Raw genomic sequence first — 18,580 nt, 5'->3', positions numbered from 1 at the left:
GTGATACTGTTCCGGTTTATTTGAAAGCCTTTTATTAATTTTTTTAGAAGTCCCAATGTTTCAAGCACATAAACATAAATACTCAGCCTGTGATATAAAAAAACAGGTCTTGTGCTTGCATGACATGCAATATTTTTGCTTCCTGGTTTGAAAATGAGTTTTTGGCATTTAATTCAAATAAATTTGAAGGAAATCTTTGTTACTGTTGGAGCACTGTTCATCCCATCTTTCTGCTGATAAATAAATAAACAAATGTAATGCATTGTGTGTTTATGGCTAATGGGGATGTGGCATGTTTTGAGTACGCTGAGTACTACTGCACCAAACTGAAGTACTAGTGATGTATTTAGCTATGTCATATTCTGCAGATATGACACGACTTCCCTACAAAATATGTATAAAAATTTGTTTGAAATTGTAATAATTACAAACATTTTAGTCCAAGCATATATCTTTGTGAATTTAAAGCCCCTTTTCCTTTGTCCTCAGATTATTTAAATTTTTTGTCACTTATGAGTTAAGGAAGTAAAAGCAAGGATAGCCATGGCCAAGGCAGCTTTTGTCAAGAAGAGGATACTTCTCACTAGCAAGTTGGGCTTGGAGATGAAGAAGAAACTAGTGAAGTGTTACGTATGGAGTGTCGCACTGTATGGAGCAGAGACTTGGACACTCAGGAAGAAGGAACAGAAATACCTGGAGAGTTTTGAAATGTGGTGTTGGAGAAGAATAGAGAAGATTAGGTGGACGGATCGAGTGACCAACGAAGAAGTATTGAGGAGAGTCAACGAGCAAAGAAACATTCTGCAGGCGATTACACGAAGGAAAGCTAACTGGTTGGGACATATTATGAGAAGGAATTGGTTACTGAGTGATATCATCGAAGGCCAGGTTGAAGGAAAGTGAGGACTGGGAAGAAGACTGATACAGCTAACCGACGATCTGAAACAAGGAAAGAAAATGAAGTTCCAGGAATTAAAACGAGAAGCTGAGAATAGGGAAAACTGGAGAGCTCTTTTTGGGCAGAGCAATGGATCTGTCGTAAGACAGAACACTGAATAATAATGAATTAAACACAATTTATATTAAATTATTTAAATAAAAATGTACATTATAAAATTAATGTGAATGTGTAACCAATCCCACATTCATGTTAAAAAGATTCAAACTGCGGCTTTATGTAGGCAAGCTTCTTTGATATTTTGCTCCAATGTTACGAAGCTGACACATTAGTTTTAATTTTTATACTCCTTCTATCTTATTAAATCAATGTTAATGTGATGATGTTTACATACCTACTGCTGATATTTCCACCATATCTGAACCTGTAACTATGTTCTTTGGAACATCTAGAGTGACCACTGTTTGAAATGAGCCCTTATTTCTGAGGTCCACAAATATAGCTTTGTTGTAATACTGGGTTTCTCCTTCAGCCTGGAATATAAATCAGGGACACATTAGCAACCAACAACTATTTCAATGTCTTTAATATAATGCATGGCTCATTCTACAACAAATTTCCACATTAGCAAATCATATTATATGGCTACTGTTAAGCACTCCAGGAACCCATTGGATAGGAGGCTGGGTGCAGAGGCTATAGGAAAAATCCTCTGGTCCCATTGGGGATCGAACCCCGGTCATCCAGTCCATAGCCTGTCACTATACTGAGCTAATAATAGTAATTATAATTCAGTTTTTACCATTCATAAGCTACAACAGGAAATTTATATTGTCTGTAATTTTATGTAAATAAATGTAAAGTGAACCCAGTTCATAGCATTGATGAACATGTTCTGAAGGTAGCCTAACTGGTCATAACACAAATATAATTTAACAATCAAATGTGAAGTGGTAGCAGATGGAAATACAAATTATAATTTGAAGTTTAAATTGTCTAAAATTTTAATTAATGTACCAAAGTATGAAACTACACAGAATAAAATAATATGAACATACTTATTTATATTTAATTATAAAAAAATGACTTACCTTTACAAGCAGTTTCTTTACCACAGAATCACCAGCCAAAGGACTAGAAGCAGTTACTTTTATAGTGATGTGGCCAAGCTTCTTTGGTGTTATCATGAATGACACAGAAGATCCACTGTTGGCTCTGACGGACACTTTCTTGCGTCGATACAGCTCAAGCTCTAGTGTGAACAAAAGTATCATTATCAAAAATAAAATATATTTTGACTTCCAGACAAATTAGTGACCTTTCTTAAAAGAATATTATGATAAAAACATACCAACATCATGTTAACTATGCTGATGGCAGTCACATTTTCAATAAAGAAGTAGGATAGTATCAGGTCCAGAGAAAATAGTATTCCACTTTGTTCTCTCTAAATTTCATCTCTTGCTACATACAACAAAATTACTAATAACTGTTATCCTACTGACACTACATTAGACATACAGGTGTATGAACTTAAAAATTAAAGCAATAATTACAAAATAAATCTTCCTGGTTTTTCAGTCAGGTCTAAGACTTGTAGACATTTCCTTTTCTTGATTTATATTCAGCTGTGGCAAGGTGACAATATAATCGTTTTATGAAACTAGGTAACACTTATCACCATTACTTCAGCTCCACTTACTTGGCTGCTCATTGACATCATTAGACACTTCAGCAAATTCAAAATTCTCCAATTGTTCATTCTCCAGAGTAACATCTGCTTCCAAGTCCTTGCTCATGTAGTTAAACACTACAATGTGAATAGCAACAGTCTCACCACGGACGACTGAATATGGCAGGTCCAATGACAAGAAGAATGGCCGGAACACTCGAAGCTACGGCAATGAAATTCAGATTTTAAAATATAAAAGTACTAATTTTTTCAAATGCTAAGCAAAACGTTTGTCTTGTCTCAAACCTTTCTTGGTGCTTCAGAAAGTCCAAGACCAAACAAAGGGTCCACAGAGAAGCCAGAAATAACCCAAGATGTAATGGTGTCTGGAACTGTTTTCTGTATTGTTGCTTTTCCATCAAACCTAAAACATAACAAATATATTCTGAAAATACAATTCCTTGATATTAGTATCAAATGATTACTTATGAAGACAATAGTCAATATAACAGAAATCATAACTGAAGGTATTTAATTACGTTTATGATAAAATAACTTATCAAACAGAGTCTCTATTTAATCACTGGGCTGAGTGTCATAGAGCCAGTGACATCATTCCTGTACAGTGGCCAACTGATCACAGACAGAACACAACTTGCCATTCCTCAGCAATTTTTACAAACAACCTACATTCTGCTTTTTGTAGGACATGTATGTAGAGACAATATTCCTGAACACATGACAAACTTGTTTTAATAACTTCATAAACTCTACAAACTCCAACAATAGTTTAAATATAATTTTCAGTGTCTATGTAGCCACTTAAAGTAAACTAGGCCTGGTTAGAAAAGATACAAAGTTCTGGACTTATTGTTTTACATGGTAGGATAAAGTCAGGTCATTTCTGACAGAATTTACAGTCTCATTTCATCCCCAACAAATTCTGATAACACCATTATCCAAAAACACTATGCAATACCACTATACCATTTTACAAGTTAATCAGTTACTTGCACATGCACTACAGAGATAAAAAAGTGGTTGGCTAATGCTCCATTGCATGGGAGAGCAGAAGTGTCAAGGTGCAGTCAAGTGATAAAAAGAGACACTGTATAGCAAAACGTAGTAATGAATGGACTTTCCTTCAAAGTGGAACATTTAAATTACACAAATTATTCTAGAAAAAAACCCAAATTATCAACCAGAAAGGGTGAACACAAAATTATAACATAATATGCCTGTGCTTCATATCAGGCAAAACTGGCAGACCAGTACTACCACAGTTAATAGCACCTTAGCACCATTCCATAAAAAAAATATGTTTAAATTATAAAAATGCACATATTGCAACCATTAACATTGTAACTTGTCAAAACATATAAATATATATTATCAATTCATGCCATGAGAAATAATGGCATTTTTTTCAATATATATGGTAGCTATCACTGTATTGTTAGGTAAATCAGATCTAAAATGGTTTTGTCATCAGAAGTATTCTGGTGGCATCTACTCTTCATTTGAGCACTGATACTTTCTGTTTTGTATTACACTGTAATCTTATGGAAGAAATTTCTTGCAGCTATAAAGATCTGTGCAAGGTAACACAACAAATTTTACTTTATTCAAGCATTCAAAACATCACCATACCCTGAAGAGAGATTGGTGAAAAGCCAAGTGGAAGCAATATCATGCATGAGGAAGACCTGGGGCTTATTCCAGACAGGAATGGGGATGCGTGAGAAGGCATACGGGCCTGCCAAAGGAGGACGTGTCACAGGCCTGTATACCACTGCAGGCCCAAGATCCAGCTTCACCGCAGGTAGACCAGGTGCTGGAATAGGTCGGAATAAGGACCGATTCTGTGCTATCAAACCCATGTCCAAGTCAGAGCCTGTAATGCAACACAAGCATTTGGAGACCAAGGGGTAGCAGTGAAAGACAGATCTTCTAGCAAAACCAGGCTGAAGTGAGGGACAATGACAGATTTTATAAGATATAGATGACAAGAGAAAAAAAATAATTTGAGGTTTTCACAGCGGTGAGTACAAAGATTTCTGTCTTCTGGCTTGTTGCGCTGTGTAGTCTGGTCGATGTTAACCAACATTTCAGAGGTCATACTGCCTCCATCATCAGGGCGATGACCGAGGCAGTATGACCTCTGAAACGTTGGTAAACATCTACCAGACTACACAGCGCAACAACCCAGGAGAGAGAAAGCTTCAAGAGAAAAATAGTTGTAACAAGTTTTGGGAGACATTACACCTATGCCATACAATTTAATGTTGTGTTTTATAGTAACTGTTACAAAACTGACACATTATTTAATATAATTCTACATTAGGTACAGGTGTAAATTATATTAAATTTTGACACAGACCAACATACCTTTTATAAGTACAGAAATAGAAGTTCAATATAGGTAATCTAATCCATTTTTTAGATATAAAATACAGATATTACAAATGCAAATTGGTTATTTTTACTTATGTGCTTCTTTTATTTTTACCCCACAGGATTGGTCTCTGAATAGTACAGAAAACTCTCTTCCAATGTGGGTTTGTCCAATTCAGATTCAATTATATGCAATAAAATAAATGTGAACAATTTTTGAACATGAAAAATTTTATTACATACAGTCTGCCAAACACACTGTAGTAGCAAATGAAAAATGCCACCATTTCTTTCTTTTCAGGGCCCTAGAACCAAATTTTGGAGGATTCCTTCTGTTATGCCAAACAGTGTCCAATGAGCAATTATCCTGTTGTAGAGACCATTGATGGTTGTATACTTTGAAGTATTGTGAATTTAGGTACACACACTTCTCAGCTTACACAGATAATCCTACTTCTGATTTTCTCTGTAGGCGGAGCATTATTAGTATAATATTAAAATATTAACAAACATGTTTTGAATAATTTCTTTAGACGAAACAGATAATTAGTAAAGTTCATCATGCACCCGTAGCTCATAGAAAATATGTGCACTGAAAACATTTTTGTCTTCACTTGTGATATCCTGCAGTGACAGGCTGCTAGTTGCTTGCTGACAGAAGTACAGATTATATTCCTCCAATAATAATGTGACCAATAACTGTGTGTAGAAAGAGTTTGGAGTATTCAGTGGAATACTCCTAACTCCCCACATACCACCACCTGTAAGCAAAGAAGAGAAGAAAAGAAAAGCCAAGAAAGAAAAGCTCCTACTGCACAGTTTATATTAGTAGTCACTGTGTTTAAAATGAAAGAATGACCGTGAGTCCTGTACAAGTATAACAAACAATCAGTAATTTCCAATATATACAAAAGTTAATATCCTAAATACTAAATAAGGGAAAATAAAATGCTTTGGGATTGCTTACTACAAGAAACATACCCTTCATATCTGAAAGTAGAATTTTAAATGTATCTACATGAACACATATAATTAGATTCTCAAGTGTGGCAACCAGCTAATTACAATGATTAGTAACAAGGAAGTGAGAAGCAACCAGATTTAAGATGATTTAAAATGTAATTCTAGCTAAGGTATTTATTAATTTCTGATTACTCCAAAATCTATAATGTTATTATGATGTGGCCACAGAAACTTTAGATAGAAAAAATGAGAAATTATTATATTGGCGGATGCCACACGTATACTGATTTCATTAATAGCTCCTGTAGAACCTGCAAAGACAAAACCATTACAGTACTAGCCCATTAAACTGCATACCCTGATTCAAGCATTTGCCAAAGCCAAGTCTCTGGGAAATTGCTGCGTATTCTGATAGCGGGTTCTGTAGGTACCATAGTCCCTGCACTCTTTGGAAATGCTGCAGCTTCAATAGGAACAGGAACACCAGCTAAACGACCTTGTAGATCTCCTTCTGCGTTAAAGTTAGACCTGTAGTACACTATTAAGAAAACAATTCCCTTTTTTAAGTGTGAATTGCCTACAACTACATATACAGAATTAAGTCTAATAGGTAGCCCTTTAAAACATGCTGTATAGTGTGATTACATATTGCTCAATACTGGGTTAATAATACTTACTGCAGATGTTAGTTATATCTATACATAAAATGGAACATCCACTTAACTGGGAGAAAAAGAAGTTTTACCCATATTATGTTGGACATGTTGACTGTCTAAGATATATTTGGTATATGATGTTTCAGGACTTGCCTCTATTCCCATCTTCAGATCATTATTTATTTACTTATCTATTTTAGTCAAATTATTGTCAAAGGAGATGTCAGTAACACACATGACCTTAAATTTGCATATATTCTGAATTTTAATGACAAAAATAAATTATCTTTTCATAGAACACAACTGAGCATCACATTCTGTTAATTAATAGAACATATATTCATTTAATAATCAGAATGTTAGCAAAAGAGCTCTCAGCTCCTTCATAAAATATCATTATTATTATTATTGTTGTTGCCTTTGTTACAATGGAGTAAGACTATGTCTCTGTGGAAATGTGGCCACTAACAGGCACATTGTTTATCCCCCAGGCAACACGAGTTAAAATGGAGCATTTGTCGAATGATACAGACAGGGGAACTGAATGACTGTCCCAGTGTCACTTTGTCCATCATCCCACATGGACTACACTGGAACCAAATCCTGACCTCTGCTGTGAGAAGATGGTGGCTAACACTTTGTGCTATGGCATGGCCAAATTTCCTCCTCTGTCAAAAAATTGAAATTCGATAATTTTGTTGTACTGTTTTAAGATCAGTGGCACCTGAGGGAAGGGGCTTCAAAAATATTCTCATTAACAGTGAAATATTACTGTAGTTATCCCATGTTGCCTGTTTTCTTTAGATGTGCTATAGAAAAGGATACTATAGATGAAAAGTATAGATGGTACAAATCGTGTAGAGTCTGAATGTTTTGGGGAGAATAATCCTAGTATTTATTTCTTCTACATAGACTAAGTTTTCAAATTACTACAAAACTAAATTCAAAGAGGCTGATCTCAGTGGCCACACAATTTATGAGGTGTACAGTCTTAGGCCAAACATACACTGGGGTCATCGGCTCATATTTCACCTTGGGTATTTTTCATCTTTATCAATGCTAAATTCCTCAGAAATTGGGGTTCTGTCATAGCCTACACTCCACGCAGCTAAATATTTGTAGACTAAAGAATCTGGGATGCAAGTCCCACAGCTGAATAAGACTTGGAAATACATGAAAAACACTGAGAAAAATCGTTGAAAGAGATCATACTTTGTATTTAACTGCATGTTGGAGGGTCATTTGAAACATTAGTCTATGTAACTACAAAATGACAGGAATAAATTTATACCAGTACAGACATAATTGAGCACATGTAAGGATAAAATTGAGTTAGTTTACATATGTGTCTAAACTGCTTAACATGTAGAAATGAAGATATATGCAGATTAAATAGCTGAGAAGGCAAGAATCACATATAAGAACAAGAAACACAGAAGAACAAGCATTGTCTGCAATGAACATTCTTAACCAAGCCTCCAAGGAATTCCATGTTAAAAATGGGACTACTCTCATCCCCCCACCCTCAATATATTACATTTTCTTATTCATTCATAATATTCAACACATGTTCAAGTGAACGCTCCATTTACTGAACTTGAACCCAAAGAAAATTCATGCATCCCAAAGCCTAAAGTTAAATTATTACATCCAACCATCACACTAGTAAAACTATCATTGTCTCTGTGCATGTGCCTAATAAGTAATTTTTTTAAACTAATATTAGTTACATGAACTAATAAATGAATATACAATTTATTTGATTTATTATATCCAATCTGCCAGGTTTCTATGGAGTATGTAGCACTGTCTTCCCACCACACAGTTTACAACATACAGACATTCCCATAAATCATTCACTCAAAATGAGTTATAATTTGTAACAAATTATTATTATGAATGGCATCACAGGTCATGACAAGACTATCTCATTGATACTAGGCCCACTCTTGCTCTCAGAGAAAGATAACATTGTTTCTCTCAGATTAAACCATGTAATCATTTTATCTTACCAGAAAGTGGAAATTAAACAACAGATGTAGCACACTACTGACATAAATATGCTGTTTTAGTTATTATTTAATTACATATTGACCAGATTTTTCTTTGCAAAAATGTTTTATTGGAGATAGGTATAGTATTTGATAGGCACTACACACAGTTACATAAATTAAAGAAGTTATCACATATTAAAGCAAGTTCTCAATAACAATTAAATTTGCAATAAAGAATAAACTAGTAAGCATATTAATTTCCAGATGTAAACTTGTCATAATGGGGGAAGAGAAGTACACAATATGCATTCACTACACTGACCAATGTATCGTACATGAAACATGACACTGAAAGAAAAACTTTGGAAACAATCACTTGCAAACTGCATAAAGACTTCTGGAAAAACTTGTGTGTCCCAAAGAAAGTCAATGGTATCACACAAGTCACAATAGTTATAATGGCATTAGTGATCAAGATGATAATGTTTTATTACCTGGCACTGGAAATTACAGTGATGGTATTCTCATATCAGCAATAAGTGATAGGTCACCATGGTGATTAATCCCAAAATGTTAATTCCTGAGAAAAATGCCTCCCAACAAAAGAAGTCAAAACTTACAAAACAATGTGTGATCTGTGGCAAGTTTGACACAAGAATAGACACAGTGTAATAATTCCATAACTTAAATATTGCGCTGTGAGTCTGTGGGCATTTCATGTCCCAACACACAAAGAATTATTTCTAAAGCGATGAAAAATGCATACTTATAATCAATAGTCTATAGGGAAATAATATGCCAAATTTTATTGTACAGTAAACTACTGATTGTCCAGGACTTTCCCAGGCACTACAAATTTCAGTTTGTGATTTCTAAATGCATTTCCACAACATATGACCATAAGGTGTTCTTTAAATGATTTTTGCCCAGGAACACACTTCCATCTTTCAAATGCAAGGGTTCTTGTTGGTAAGACTTCCCAGTACCAAATACCTGCATCATCCCCTCTCGATTACCATGACCACTGGAGCAAATCACCCCACCACAGATACACACTCTAGAGCACCAATCATATCTTTTGTAGACTGTCCCAAAATCAACTCCACCCACCACTTGTTCTGAAGCTTACAGCACCATAGCATAGAAAGGGGTCAAAAGCCTAGTCTGCAATTGTCCACATTTATGTAAGAGGAAAGTCATGCATGGATAATACACAAACCAAAGAATCCACACAGAAAATCAGGAGTTTACTGTACTTGAACAGAAAGTATGGAAATTATTACAGTTAAAAATGCATGTAATTTTTAAACTCATCTGAGAAAAATTTAAATATCCAAATGTATAGTTCTCACAACAGAAGTAAGTAAAGGAAATACCCCCACTTTAAAAGATTAAAATAAGTGGATCTGCAAGGACCAAATTAACTGTCTTCCAGTGTTCCTCCAAGTGACATAATTTACTTCACATACCACACTACATTAAGTCAGAACTTCTAAAAAAAAGAGGGAGTATATGAACATATTGTGCTATCAACTTGTACTTACGCCATGGAAAATGCTCATGTACCAAACCATTAGTTAATATTACTGCTCCAGAATTCTGAAACAAGGCAAATGTTTGCATCATCAGATCACACATATGCACTATGCTGTACTATTAAAAGATACAGCACCAACTGAAATCAGATTCAAAGGTGATAAAAGTGAAAGTAAAAACACCTTAGTAATTTGGAAAGAGAACACTTATTGATTCATCCTTACAAAGCACATCACAGGAGGAAATATGATGTAGGTTAACATTTTCTAATTGTGTTTAAATAGTTTCAGATTTATTTTACAAGCTCTAACAGCTCCATATATATGAGCCGGCGTAGCTCAGTCGGTATAGTAACTGGCTACAGACTGGGCTCTGGGGCCCACCCAGCCTCCTATCCAATGGGTACCGAGGTCCTTTCCCGGGGGTAAAGCCGGCCGGGGCGTGATGCTGACCACTCACCCCCATCTAGTGCCGAGGTCAAGAATGAGTATGAGCTATACCTCCACTCCCCCCCAAGCGCCTACATGGCGTATAGTGGGACAGCTTTTATAAATATATATATATATATATATATATATATAATAAATTAGCTTTTGTTGACCTGGAAGTTAGGTATTTAAATAATTTATGTGGTGGCTGATATCACATAACAATGTCAAATACCAAAGCCACTTCTAATCACAAAGTTCAGCCACTTTCAGTAAATTTCGTTCTTCTCGTTCATGAACATTTCTGTCTCTAGCCAAAAACTAAAAATAATTTCAATACCGCCCCACAACTCAGCCATCAGACATCTGTATGGTACAAGTCATTCTGTCATTACTCATCCAGTGGTGAACAAAATATTTCAAGTCCTTTTGCTTTATTTCTGATTGGATTAAGTAAGTCACTACTATCATCTTAAACTTGTCACATCATCGTTGGACAAGACAAACTTACAGTAGTAAAACAATTTATTCTTTCAGACAAGTCTCTTATAGTAGGGGTTCTCGCCATTTTTCGCTGGCATACCACTAATTCTAATTTAACACATTAAATGTACCACTAACCAAATGTGTTTAAGAAAAACTTATTTACGTTAATATCATCTTTTGATTTTATTACTTAGTTCACATACCACTCAACATTGCCTCACGTACCACCAATGGTACACATACCATAGGTTGAGACACACTGTCTTATATAACATGTATCACAGACAGTTTAGTAAACTAAAGTAATTTCAATCATGTCAACAATGCACATTGGAAAAATCTTTACTACATCTATTACAGTTGGAATAAAACTTTACCACAGGCATACATTTTATTCTGTAATAAATACAACATAAAAATCTCATTGATGTTGGCTATCCAGTACTTGAAAACTATATTGCAACTCAAACTGGAAAACAATGTCAATGTTACACATGTTATGGTGAAATATTGAAGATTAGTGTTGCAACAAGTACTGCGCTTTTGTTGGAAGATTGATAAGTAAATTCCCCTCCGCAAACCAAGTGGCATATACAGAATAATGAATAATATTTGTTGATTGTTGCAAGTATTCACATACTCCTTCGAAGTATCTGACAGCTATCTTAATAAAACTTTCAGAGTTCTTTGCCACCTGTTTTCAGTGACTATTTTTGACACCACATCCCTACCAAATAATGATCTTACTGCTTAACAAAATCAATTTGATTAAAACTACAAAATTAAACAAATACTGTGATGCTGAATTGTGGGATTGTGGAGTTTCACTTTTGCAAAAATGCCACCACAATTCTGTAAGACAATACAATAATGATAATTTAAATAAAATGAAGCGTGAGGAAATAAACTGCAGGTTTCATTTACTTTTAAAATAATGTGAGCAATATTACATACTGAATATTGAAAGACATTGAGGTCTGTTCCCTTTGGACCGTGTCTCAGTACTTCAAATGTAATTTTTTAGAATTCTAGTTATCATTGCAAATTTCATAAATTCTTATGTTCATGTAGGTGCTCATACCAGGTTTGTGAGACTTAACACCATCACCTCTATAATTACAGTACTGCAATTTAATTATGTAACTTACATCAAACACTTGTCTTGCTGTAGCAGAACCTGGCCACCAATAAGATGATCTCTTTCCTCTAAAATTTAACAAAGGCCAGTATGGTGTTTGAGAGCCTGCATCATATGAGCTCAGCTCTTCCAAAACAGTGTCCTGTAAAACAATTTATTTTGTTATTACAAAAACTACTGCACTCCATTCCTTTAAATGTGTGCAAGAATATAAGTATGACATCAATCAATAAGGGTCTGCTATAGGCTGGCTGGCCTGGATTTGCTTTCCAGAGGACCACTACCAAATCTAGAATGGTTTAAAGGGCCACCTAGCCTCTTATCCAGAGAAACTTTACCAAGGCAAGGAATACATGGAACTTTACTTCTACATTCTATTCTCCTTCATAGTGTGGTGGTGGGTATCTGCTATACCACAGCTTGTGCAACAATACTGCACTTCCTCTTTGAATCCTGATATAAAGCTAAAATGTTACTTTGGTTCTAAAGTGTAAGTTGCCTGTGTATATTCTACCAATCCACCTCCAACTTATGTTTAGTTCAACACACTAATTAACATATACTTAAATGAATAGTAATAACTGCAATGATTGAAGTCAAGACATAATGAAATATGCATCACAGTGTAAAATTACCACACATTTTCTACAACTTAAATTCTGCATGCCATTGACCTCTACTATATGAGAATAGGGTATTTAAATCCCCATATTATGGGCTGCTGGTTGGACTTTAACTGCAGGTTTAGTGATGCAGATAAAAAAGACTAATAAGATTTTTATTTATTTGTTTTCAAGGTTTTACTTTCATAAGATTGTATTTCATATACTCTGTAAATTAATTTCAACTGAAATAAGTCTGACTTAAACAATGTAAGCTCTGAATAAGAATCCTCTTTCAGAATTATGCTTTCAGTCTAAATGACTTCATTAATTTATTTTATATGTACTTTTTTATTGCTCATTTACAGACAGAATGGAAAACATGATGTTCTTCTTCCTGCCATTATTTCACACTTACACAAAATATGAAATAGTAAATCAGAGATTCTAGTGTTTTGTTTTAATGTTGTACCTTTTTGAACCAAGACAATATATAATTATCACAATATATATCAAAATGTTTCATACATTGAAACGTTTCTTATACTAAGGATTGTGCCTCAGTAGTTGGCACACTTGCTTCATATTTTGGAGGTCCTGGGTTCAAGTCATAGACTGAAGACCAGCTGTACTTCAGGTCTTTTATGGTTTTACTTTGTGCCTTTGAGCCAAGTAAAAGACTACTTTAAATTGGACCACAAATGCTTCCATCCACATTCTTTCTAGTCCCTTATTCATTAATCATCCCATCTTCCATTGCTACATAATCTAAGCAACTAAACACATTGTTACATAAATCAAGAATAGACATTAATTACTAGACAGCAATTTTACCATTTACCTCAGTGATATCATTTCCTGACTTTAGTAACAACACACTTTGATCTACTCCCAGGACACCAACATAAGAGTTGGGCTTTGCTTCAAATGTCAGTTCCACATTTGTCCCTGGGCGAGTTTCCTCACTGTTTGTATTAATGTTCACCTGGAAAAGAGAGCTTGCATAATACATCAAAGTAATATCAAGGTAATCACAAGAATATTTCAAATATCAACATCTTCATAAAATATTCTTAGCATGTTCATATCAAATATTGTCTGGGTAGGGAATGTAACATGCATGGGAAATATGAGAAATGCATACTAAATTTTTGTGGAAAACATGAAGGGAGGAAGACCGTGTAAAAAACCTAAACACAGAAGGGAAGACAGTATTATGATAGATCATGAAGAAACAGGGTCAAAGGATGCATGCTGGTTTAAAATGGTGAAGGATAATATCAAGTAGTAGGCCTGAGAAAACATATAAATGTTTCTTCTGATTCCATTAAGGGCAGAGAATTCATTGACTAGCTAATGACCATTAAGTGATCAAGAAGGGCTCTGCTCCATGGAGTTAGTTATCAGTATGATCCCAGAACTGAAATACTTGGACTTATGATACTCTGCTGAACTCAGACTTACTCTAAAATTCTTAAAATTATGTTTTCTTCCAATGTTGGACTAAGTTTCACAAAATTAAAACTCTAACAGCAAAACTCAAATTGAACTTGACATGACACAAGTGCAAATAACTGAATCCCAAAGAGAATTCCCGACTTTCAGAAGATCAAGTTCTAATAAAATGTTAGGCTTAATATTGCAAATTTAAAATTAAACAATAGAAACTTTAGATTCTTTAAATAACTCAGTCCAAACACTACAGGAGCACATGGAGAACAAATATTATCACAATGGAAAAATAATGAGGGGTTTGCAAACTTCAATAATCTGCAAGTTACAAATTCCTTTTTTAAACATTAATAAAGACGGACAGCCAGACAAGAATAACTAATAACAGACTACTTTCCAGCAAATGAGAAATACCAAAACTATTCTCTGAAGTGAGGGTTTACTGAGGATATGATGTGACTACAGACCATTACTTCCTAAAACAATCAAGAAAACAAAGAAGTACACAAATAAAATTACAAACTAAAGAGAACAAATATGAAAGTTAAATGTTACAAGAAAATTCAAGAATATTTAAATATTACTAGATGAAAGAACAATAAAGACTAGTATAGAGAAATAATTGACTATAACACCATGATGAAATGTTGGAATAAATATTTGAAATTGGGGGAAAGAAAAGTATTATACATAATCTTCCTGAGTTCAATAGAAACAAAAACATATGAAACCTGCCATATTCAGGTTAGATAAACAAAGATTTTGGTGAAAGAAGCATATTTGGGCTGGTATATTTAAAATAAAAAATTAACATACTTGGATGACAGAAATCAGCACACAAGGTAACAAGTTTCCTCAATAAGACAGAAACAGCTGTATCTGACATAAAAGTGATAACAAATTAAAAATGGCTCCAATGTTTTAGAGAACATTGATATCTACCTAACAGGGAAAGTCGCCCTCAAGAAGACAGACAGAAGAGAATGTAAGGAGTTAGGTATAGCACTGAGAGAAAGTAAGAACAGGAAGACCACAGGTTTTAATAATTTAAGCACAGAGCTTTTTATGCATGAGCCAAAGGAAGCCAAATATATAAATATTTTTATATACCTTGAATCAGTGCTACCTACAAATAAAGATACTGGAAGAATGGAAAGAAGCTTTCATTATACCAGTTTTTAAAAGAGGAAACAGAAATATATATAAATTAAAATTTATCTGAGTGGTATGTCATATTTTTAGATATCTCTGGTGAATTCATGCCAATGTTGTTTCCTGGGCCAAAGATGGAGACAGTGTGTTTTTCCAGAAGGACAACAATTAGACATCTTCCCTGCAGTAAGAACATCACATCTCTGAAGAATTCAATCTGGCATTAGAAAAGTAATATTCGAATCCAATGTTGGACTAATGATGTGCCACACACTAAAATAACAGTTAAACAATTTTTTTTATCTTTTCTATACACCAGCCTCTGATTATTTTATTATACCCTACATATTTCCTTGTAATGTCAAAATATGTGTGTGTGACTGAACATGATTAATAATTCAACTAACCAATGTTTGTTTTCTTCATTCAATCAACTGCCAAAATTTATTACAGAGCAGAAAAACTATCAGAATTGCTGTTTTCTTTTGTTTACCTTCTATTTTGTCAGAATTAAAAATACACAACTTACAAAATTCTGTAGTGATCCTTCCAATTCAATATCAAGTGCATCTGCAACTATTTCACCATCTTCCTTCACATAAAACACCACAACATGTGCAGTTGGTGCCATGACATATGTGGCCAGAAATCTGAACTTATGTGTCTTTTTATCGGACACTTGTACTGCATTGGCCAGAACCACATCACCACGACCAATCACCTGGTAGCTGAAATACTTCATGGGCTCTGTTGAGTTTATTTCAAGTTCAATATCTTGATTCACCTGCAGTACAGAGGAAAGGTTAACTATTACATTCTTATAATTATATGTAAATGCCGCAGAAAATCAGCAAATTAAAAAACTTTGACTTGGTTTATGCTGTTATTTTTAATTAAATGTAGAAATAATTAACTTATGGGTCATGTGTGATGAATAAATAAATTTTATTTTGCATAAGTGATCCCATAAATTCTAATCATATGTGGTAATATGTTATTATACTTAGTGTTTATATCTCAGGGAAATCATAACCTTAGTACTTCTGTAATATTTGTTAGAACTTGTTCATATATGGGACTTTCAACAACTGCACTGGTCATTTGCTGTCAAGTCTGAAATATATGAAATACAGTATAGTCAAAGTAATACAGTGACTTTCAAAATGTGTGAAACGAACAAAATATTGCTTATTTTAATGTACTGATACGTTATTTGAGTGTAGTACCTGAGAAAACAATAAAAGATTTGTTATGGCTTCCTCATGCTTGGTTTTAGAAAATGAGCTATTATGTCTGATATCATGTACAGCAGGCCTACTGGCATGATGATACTATGCAGTTATCTTTAGTTTTCTCAATATTACATTTCTTATGGAGAATAACCTGCTTTATATTCAAAATATTTCGTAGAAATCTTTCAAACAGAGTACGTAGTTAGTCCTGATGCATAACATTTATATGCTTCAGATTTCTTCACATCCAAAATTTAAATTCGTATGAAACCTTGCACTGGTCACAGTGGCCATGCAGTCTGAGGCATGGGCCTTGTGTGCTTGGACACTTGGGCCGTGGGTTCAAATCCCACTCAAGGCATGGATGTTTGCCCATGTCTTTCTGTGTTTTGCTGTCATGTGTGCAGGTAGAGGCCTTGCGATGGGCTGATCACTCAGCCAAGACCCACACTGGGTTGTAGAGCCAGAGATGAGATGAGACAAAACCTTGCATTATTAAAACAGGACAGTGAGACTTTAACCATAACCAATGTTGGGTATTTTTATTTAAACAGTAACTCATATAGATATTTTTTGTGCTTACAACACTTAATGTAAAATTCAGGATGCTGATTGTAATCTTTTGTGTTGTGATGCCTTGTGGTCTTGTAGATGATAAACATACTGGAGTAACATATATGATCTCCAACTGAAGATGGAGATAGTATGTTTCTCTGAAACATTGGTATCTACCTGAAAGTTCACATGGCATCACAACTTAGAAAAATGACATAAACAGCAATAATTGTGTTCATAAAAACTTTAAAAAAAACATTTTATTGAAGATTTCTCTGTCATCAGGGCATCATCGCCCTGATGATGGAGACAGTATAATCTCTGAAACGTTGGTAAACATCGACCAGACTACACAGTGCAACAACCAAGAAAACAGAAATCTTCATACTCATCGCCCTGATGACAGAGGCAGTATAACCTCTGAAACGTTGGTAAACATAGACCAGACTACACAGCGCAACAACCCAGAAGAAAGAAATCTTCATACTCATCGCCCTGATGACAGAGGCAGTATAACCTCTGAAACGTTGGTAAACATCGACCAGACTACACAGTGCAACAACCCAGAAAACAGAAATCTTCATACACAAAGCCCTGATGATGGAGGCAGTATAACCTCTGAAACGTTGGTAAACATCGACCAGACTACACAGTGCAACAACTCAGAAGACAGAAATCTTCATACTCACCACTGTGAAAACCTCAAACCTTACAAACATTTTATTGTCTGAAGCCCCTCATAACATGGGACCCTATGCTGTAGTTTATTTAGCTGATATGCAAATCTGTTACTGGCTTTATAATAGAAATCTTCATAGTGGACATCACTGCTTTCATCATCATCATCATCTTGTCCGATAGTAGATCATGTGGCCTGTTATAGTTTTATGACATCTTTTCAGTAGTCTTCCTAAAGATGGCTGTCTTCTTGGTTGTAGCAACATGCACAACTGTGAAAACCTCAAATCCAACTTAGTCTTCCTAAACTTTGCTCCCTCCTTTGCATGTATGTTATAATCTTTAATGCTTGTCTGTTTTCTTTCCAATTCTTCTTATATGCTGTTATTTCCAATCAGTTTGATAATTTAGTACAAATCTGATGATTGGTTGAATTTTTCTTCCTCTAAAATGTCTTCACTTCACTAATTTCATGTGTACTTCTCTTCATAAATGTTATTTCCAGTGCTGATAATTTCTTTTCATCTGATTTGTAGTTACCCAGGCTTCACTTACAAAAGACAACACAGGCCTTGCCAAAGTTGTGTAAATGTTCCATCTAAATGGTTTTCTTTTTTTTGCTAATGAAGGTTGAATTTTTCATTGTATAGATACTGGTATTTTTGATAACATACCTTTTATTTACATGACAGGTCTATAAAGCAGCAGATGCGAATTTTACTCCTAATATGGTCTTTACCTAAA

General features: G+C 34.6%; 1 protein-coding gene across 3 annotated transcripts in view; it reads right to left on the bottom strand.

Moving 5' to 3' along the window:
* LOC110830025 (CD109 antigen) overlaps positions 1–18,580 on the bottom strand; it is a 70,792-nt gene that overhangs the window by 15,514 nt on the left and 36,698 nt on the right. The window contains exons 10-18 of one of the 3 annotated variants that reach the window (XM_022064388.2): positions 15,901–16,155; positions 13,609–13,752; positions 12,176–12,307; positions 10,122–10,176; positions 6,285–6,465; positions 2,877–2,994; positions 2,601–2,793; positions 1,990–2,150; positions 1,293–1,431 (exon numbers count right to left, since the gene is read on the bottom strand). In XM_022064388.2, coding sequence (XP_021920080.1) covers positions 1,293–1,431; positions 1,990–2,150; positions 2,601–2,793; positions 2,877–2,994; positions 6,285–6,465; positions 10,122–10,176; positions 12,176–12,307; positions 13,609–13,752; positions 15,901–16,155 — 1,378 coding nt within the window. Of the gene's footprint in view, positions 1–1,292; positions 1,432–1,989; positions 2,151–2,600; positions 2,794–2,876; positions 2,995–4,220; positions 4,465–6,284; positions 6,466–10,121; positions 10,177–12,175; positions 12,308–13,608; positions 13,753–15,900; positions 16,156–18,580 lie in introns of all 3 variants that reach the window. The other 2 variants (XM_087348067.1, XM_022064387.2) reach the window with 2 other exon arrangements.

This window comes from Zootermopsis nevadensis, unplaced genomic scaffold (assembly GCF_977971745.1).
Source record: "Zootermopsis nevadensis isolate Lab colony 2312 unplaced genomic scaffold, Znev_1.0 Znev_ptg000012l, whole genome shotgun sequence".
NCBI classification, from domain to species: Eukaryota; Metazoa; Arthropoda; class Insecta; order Blattodea; family Termopsidae; genus Zootermopsis; species Zootermopsis nevadensis.
The sequence above is the reverse complement of the archived record's forward strand: the minus strand, read 5'-3'. Positions and strand labels throughout refer to the sequence as shown.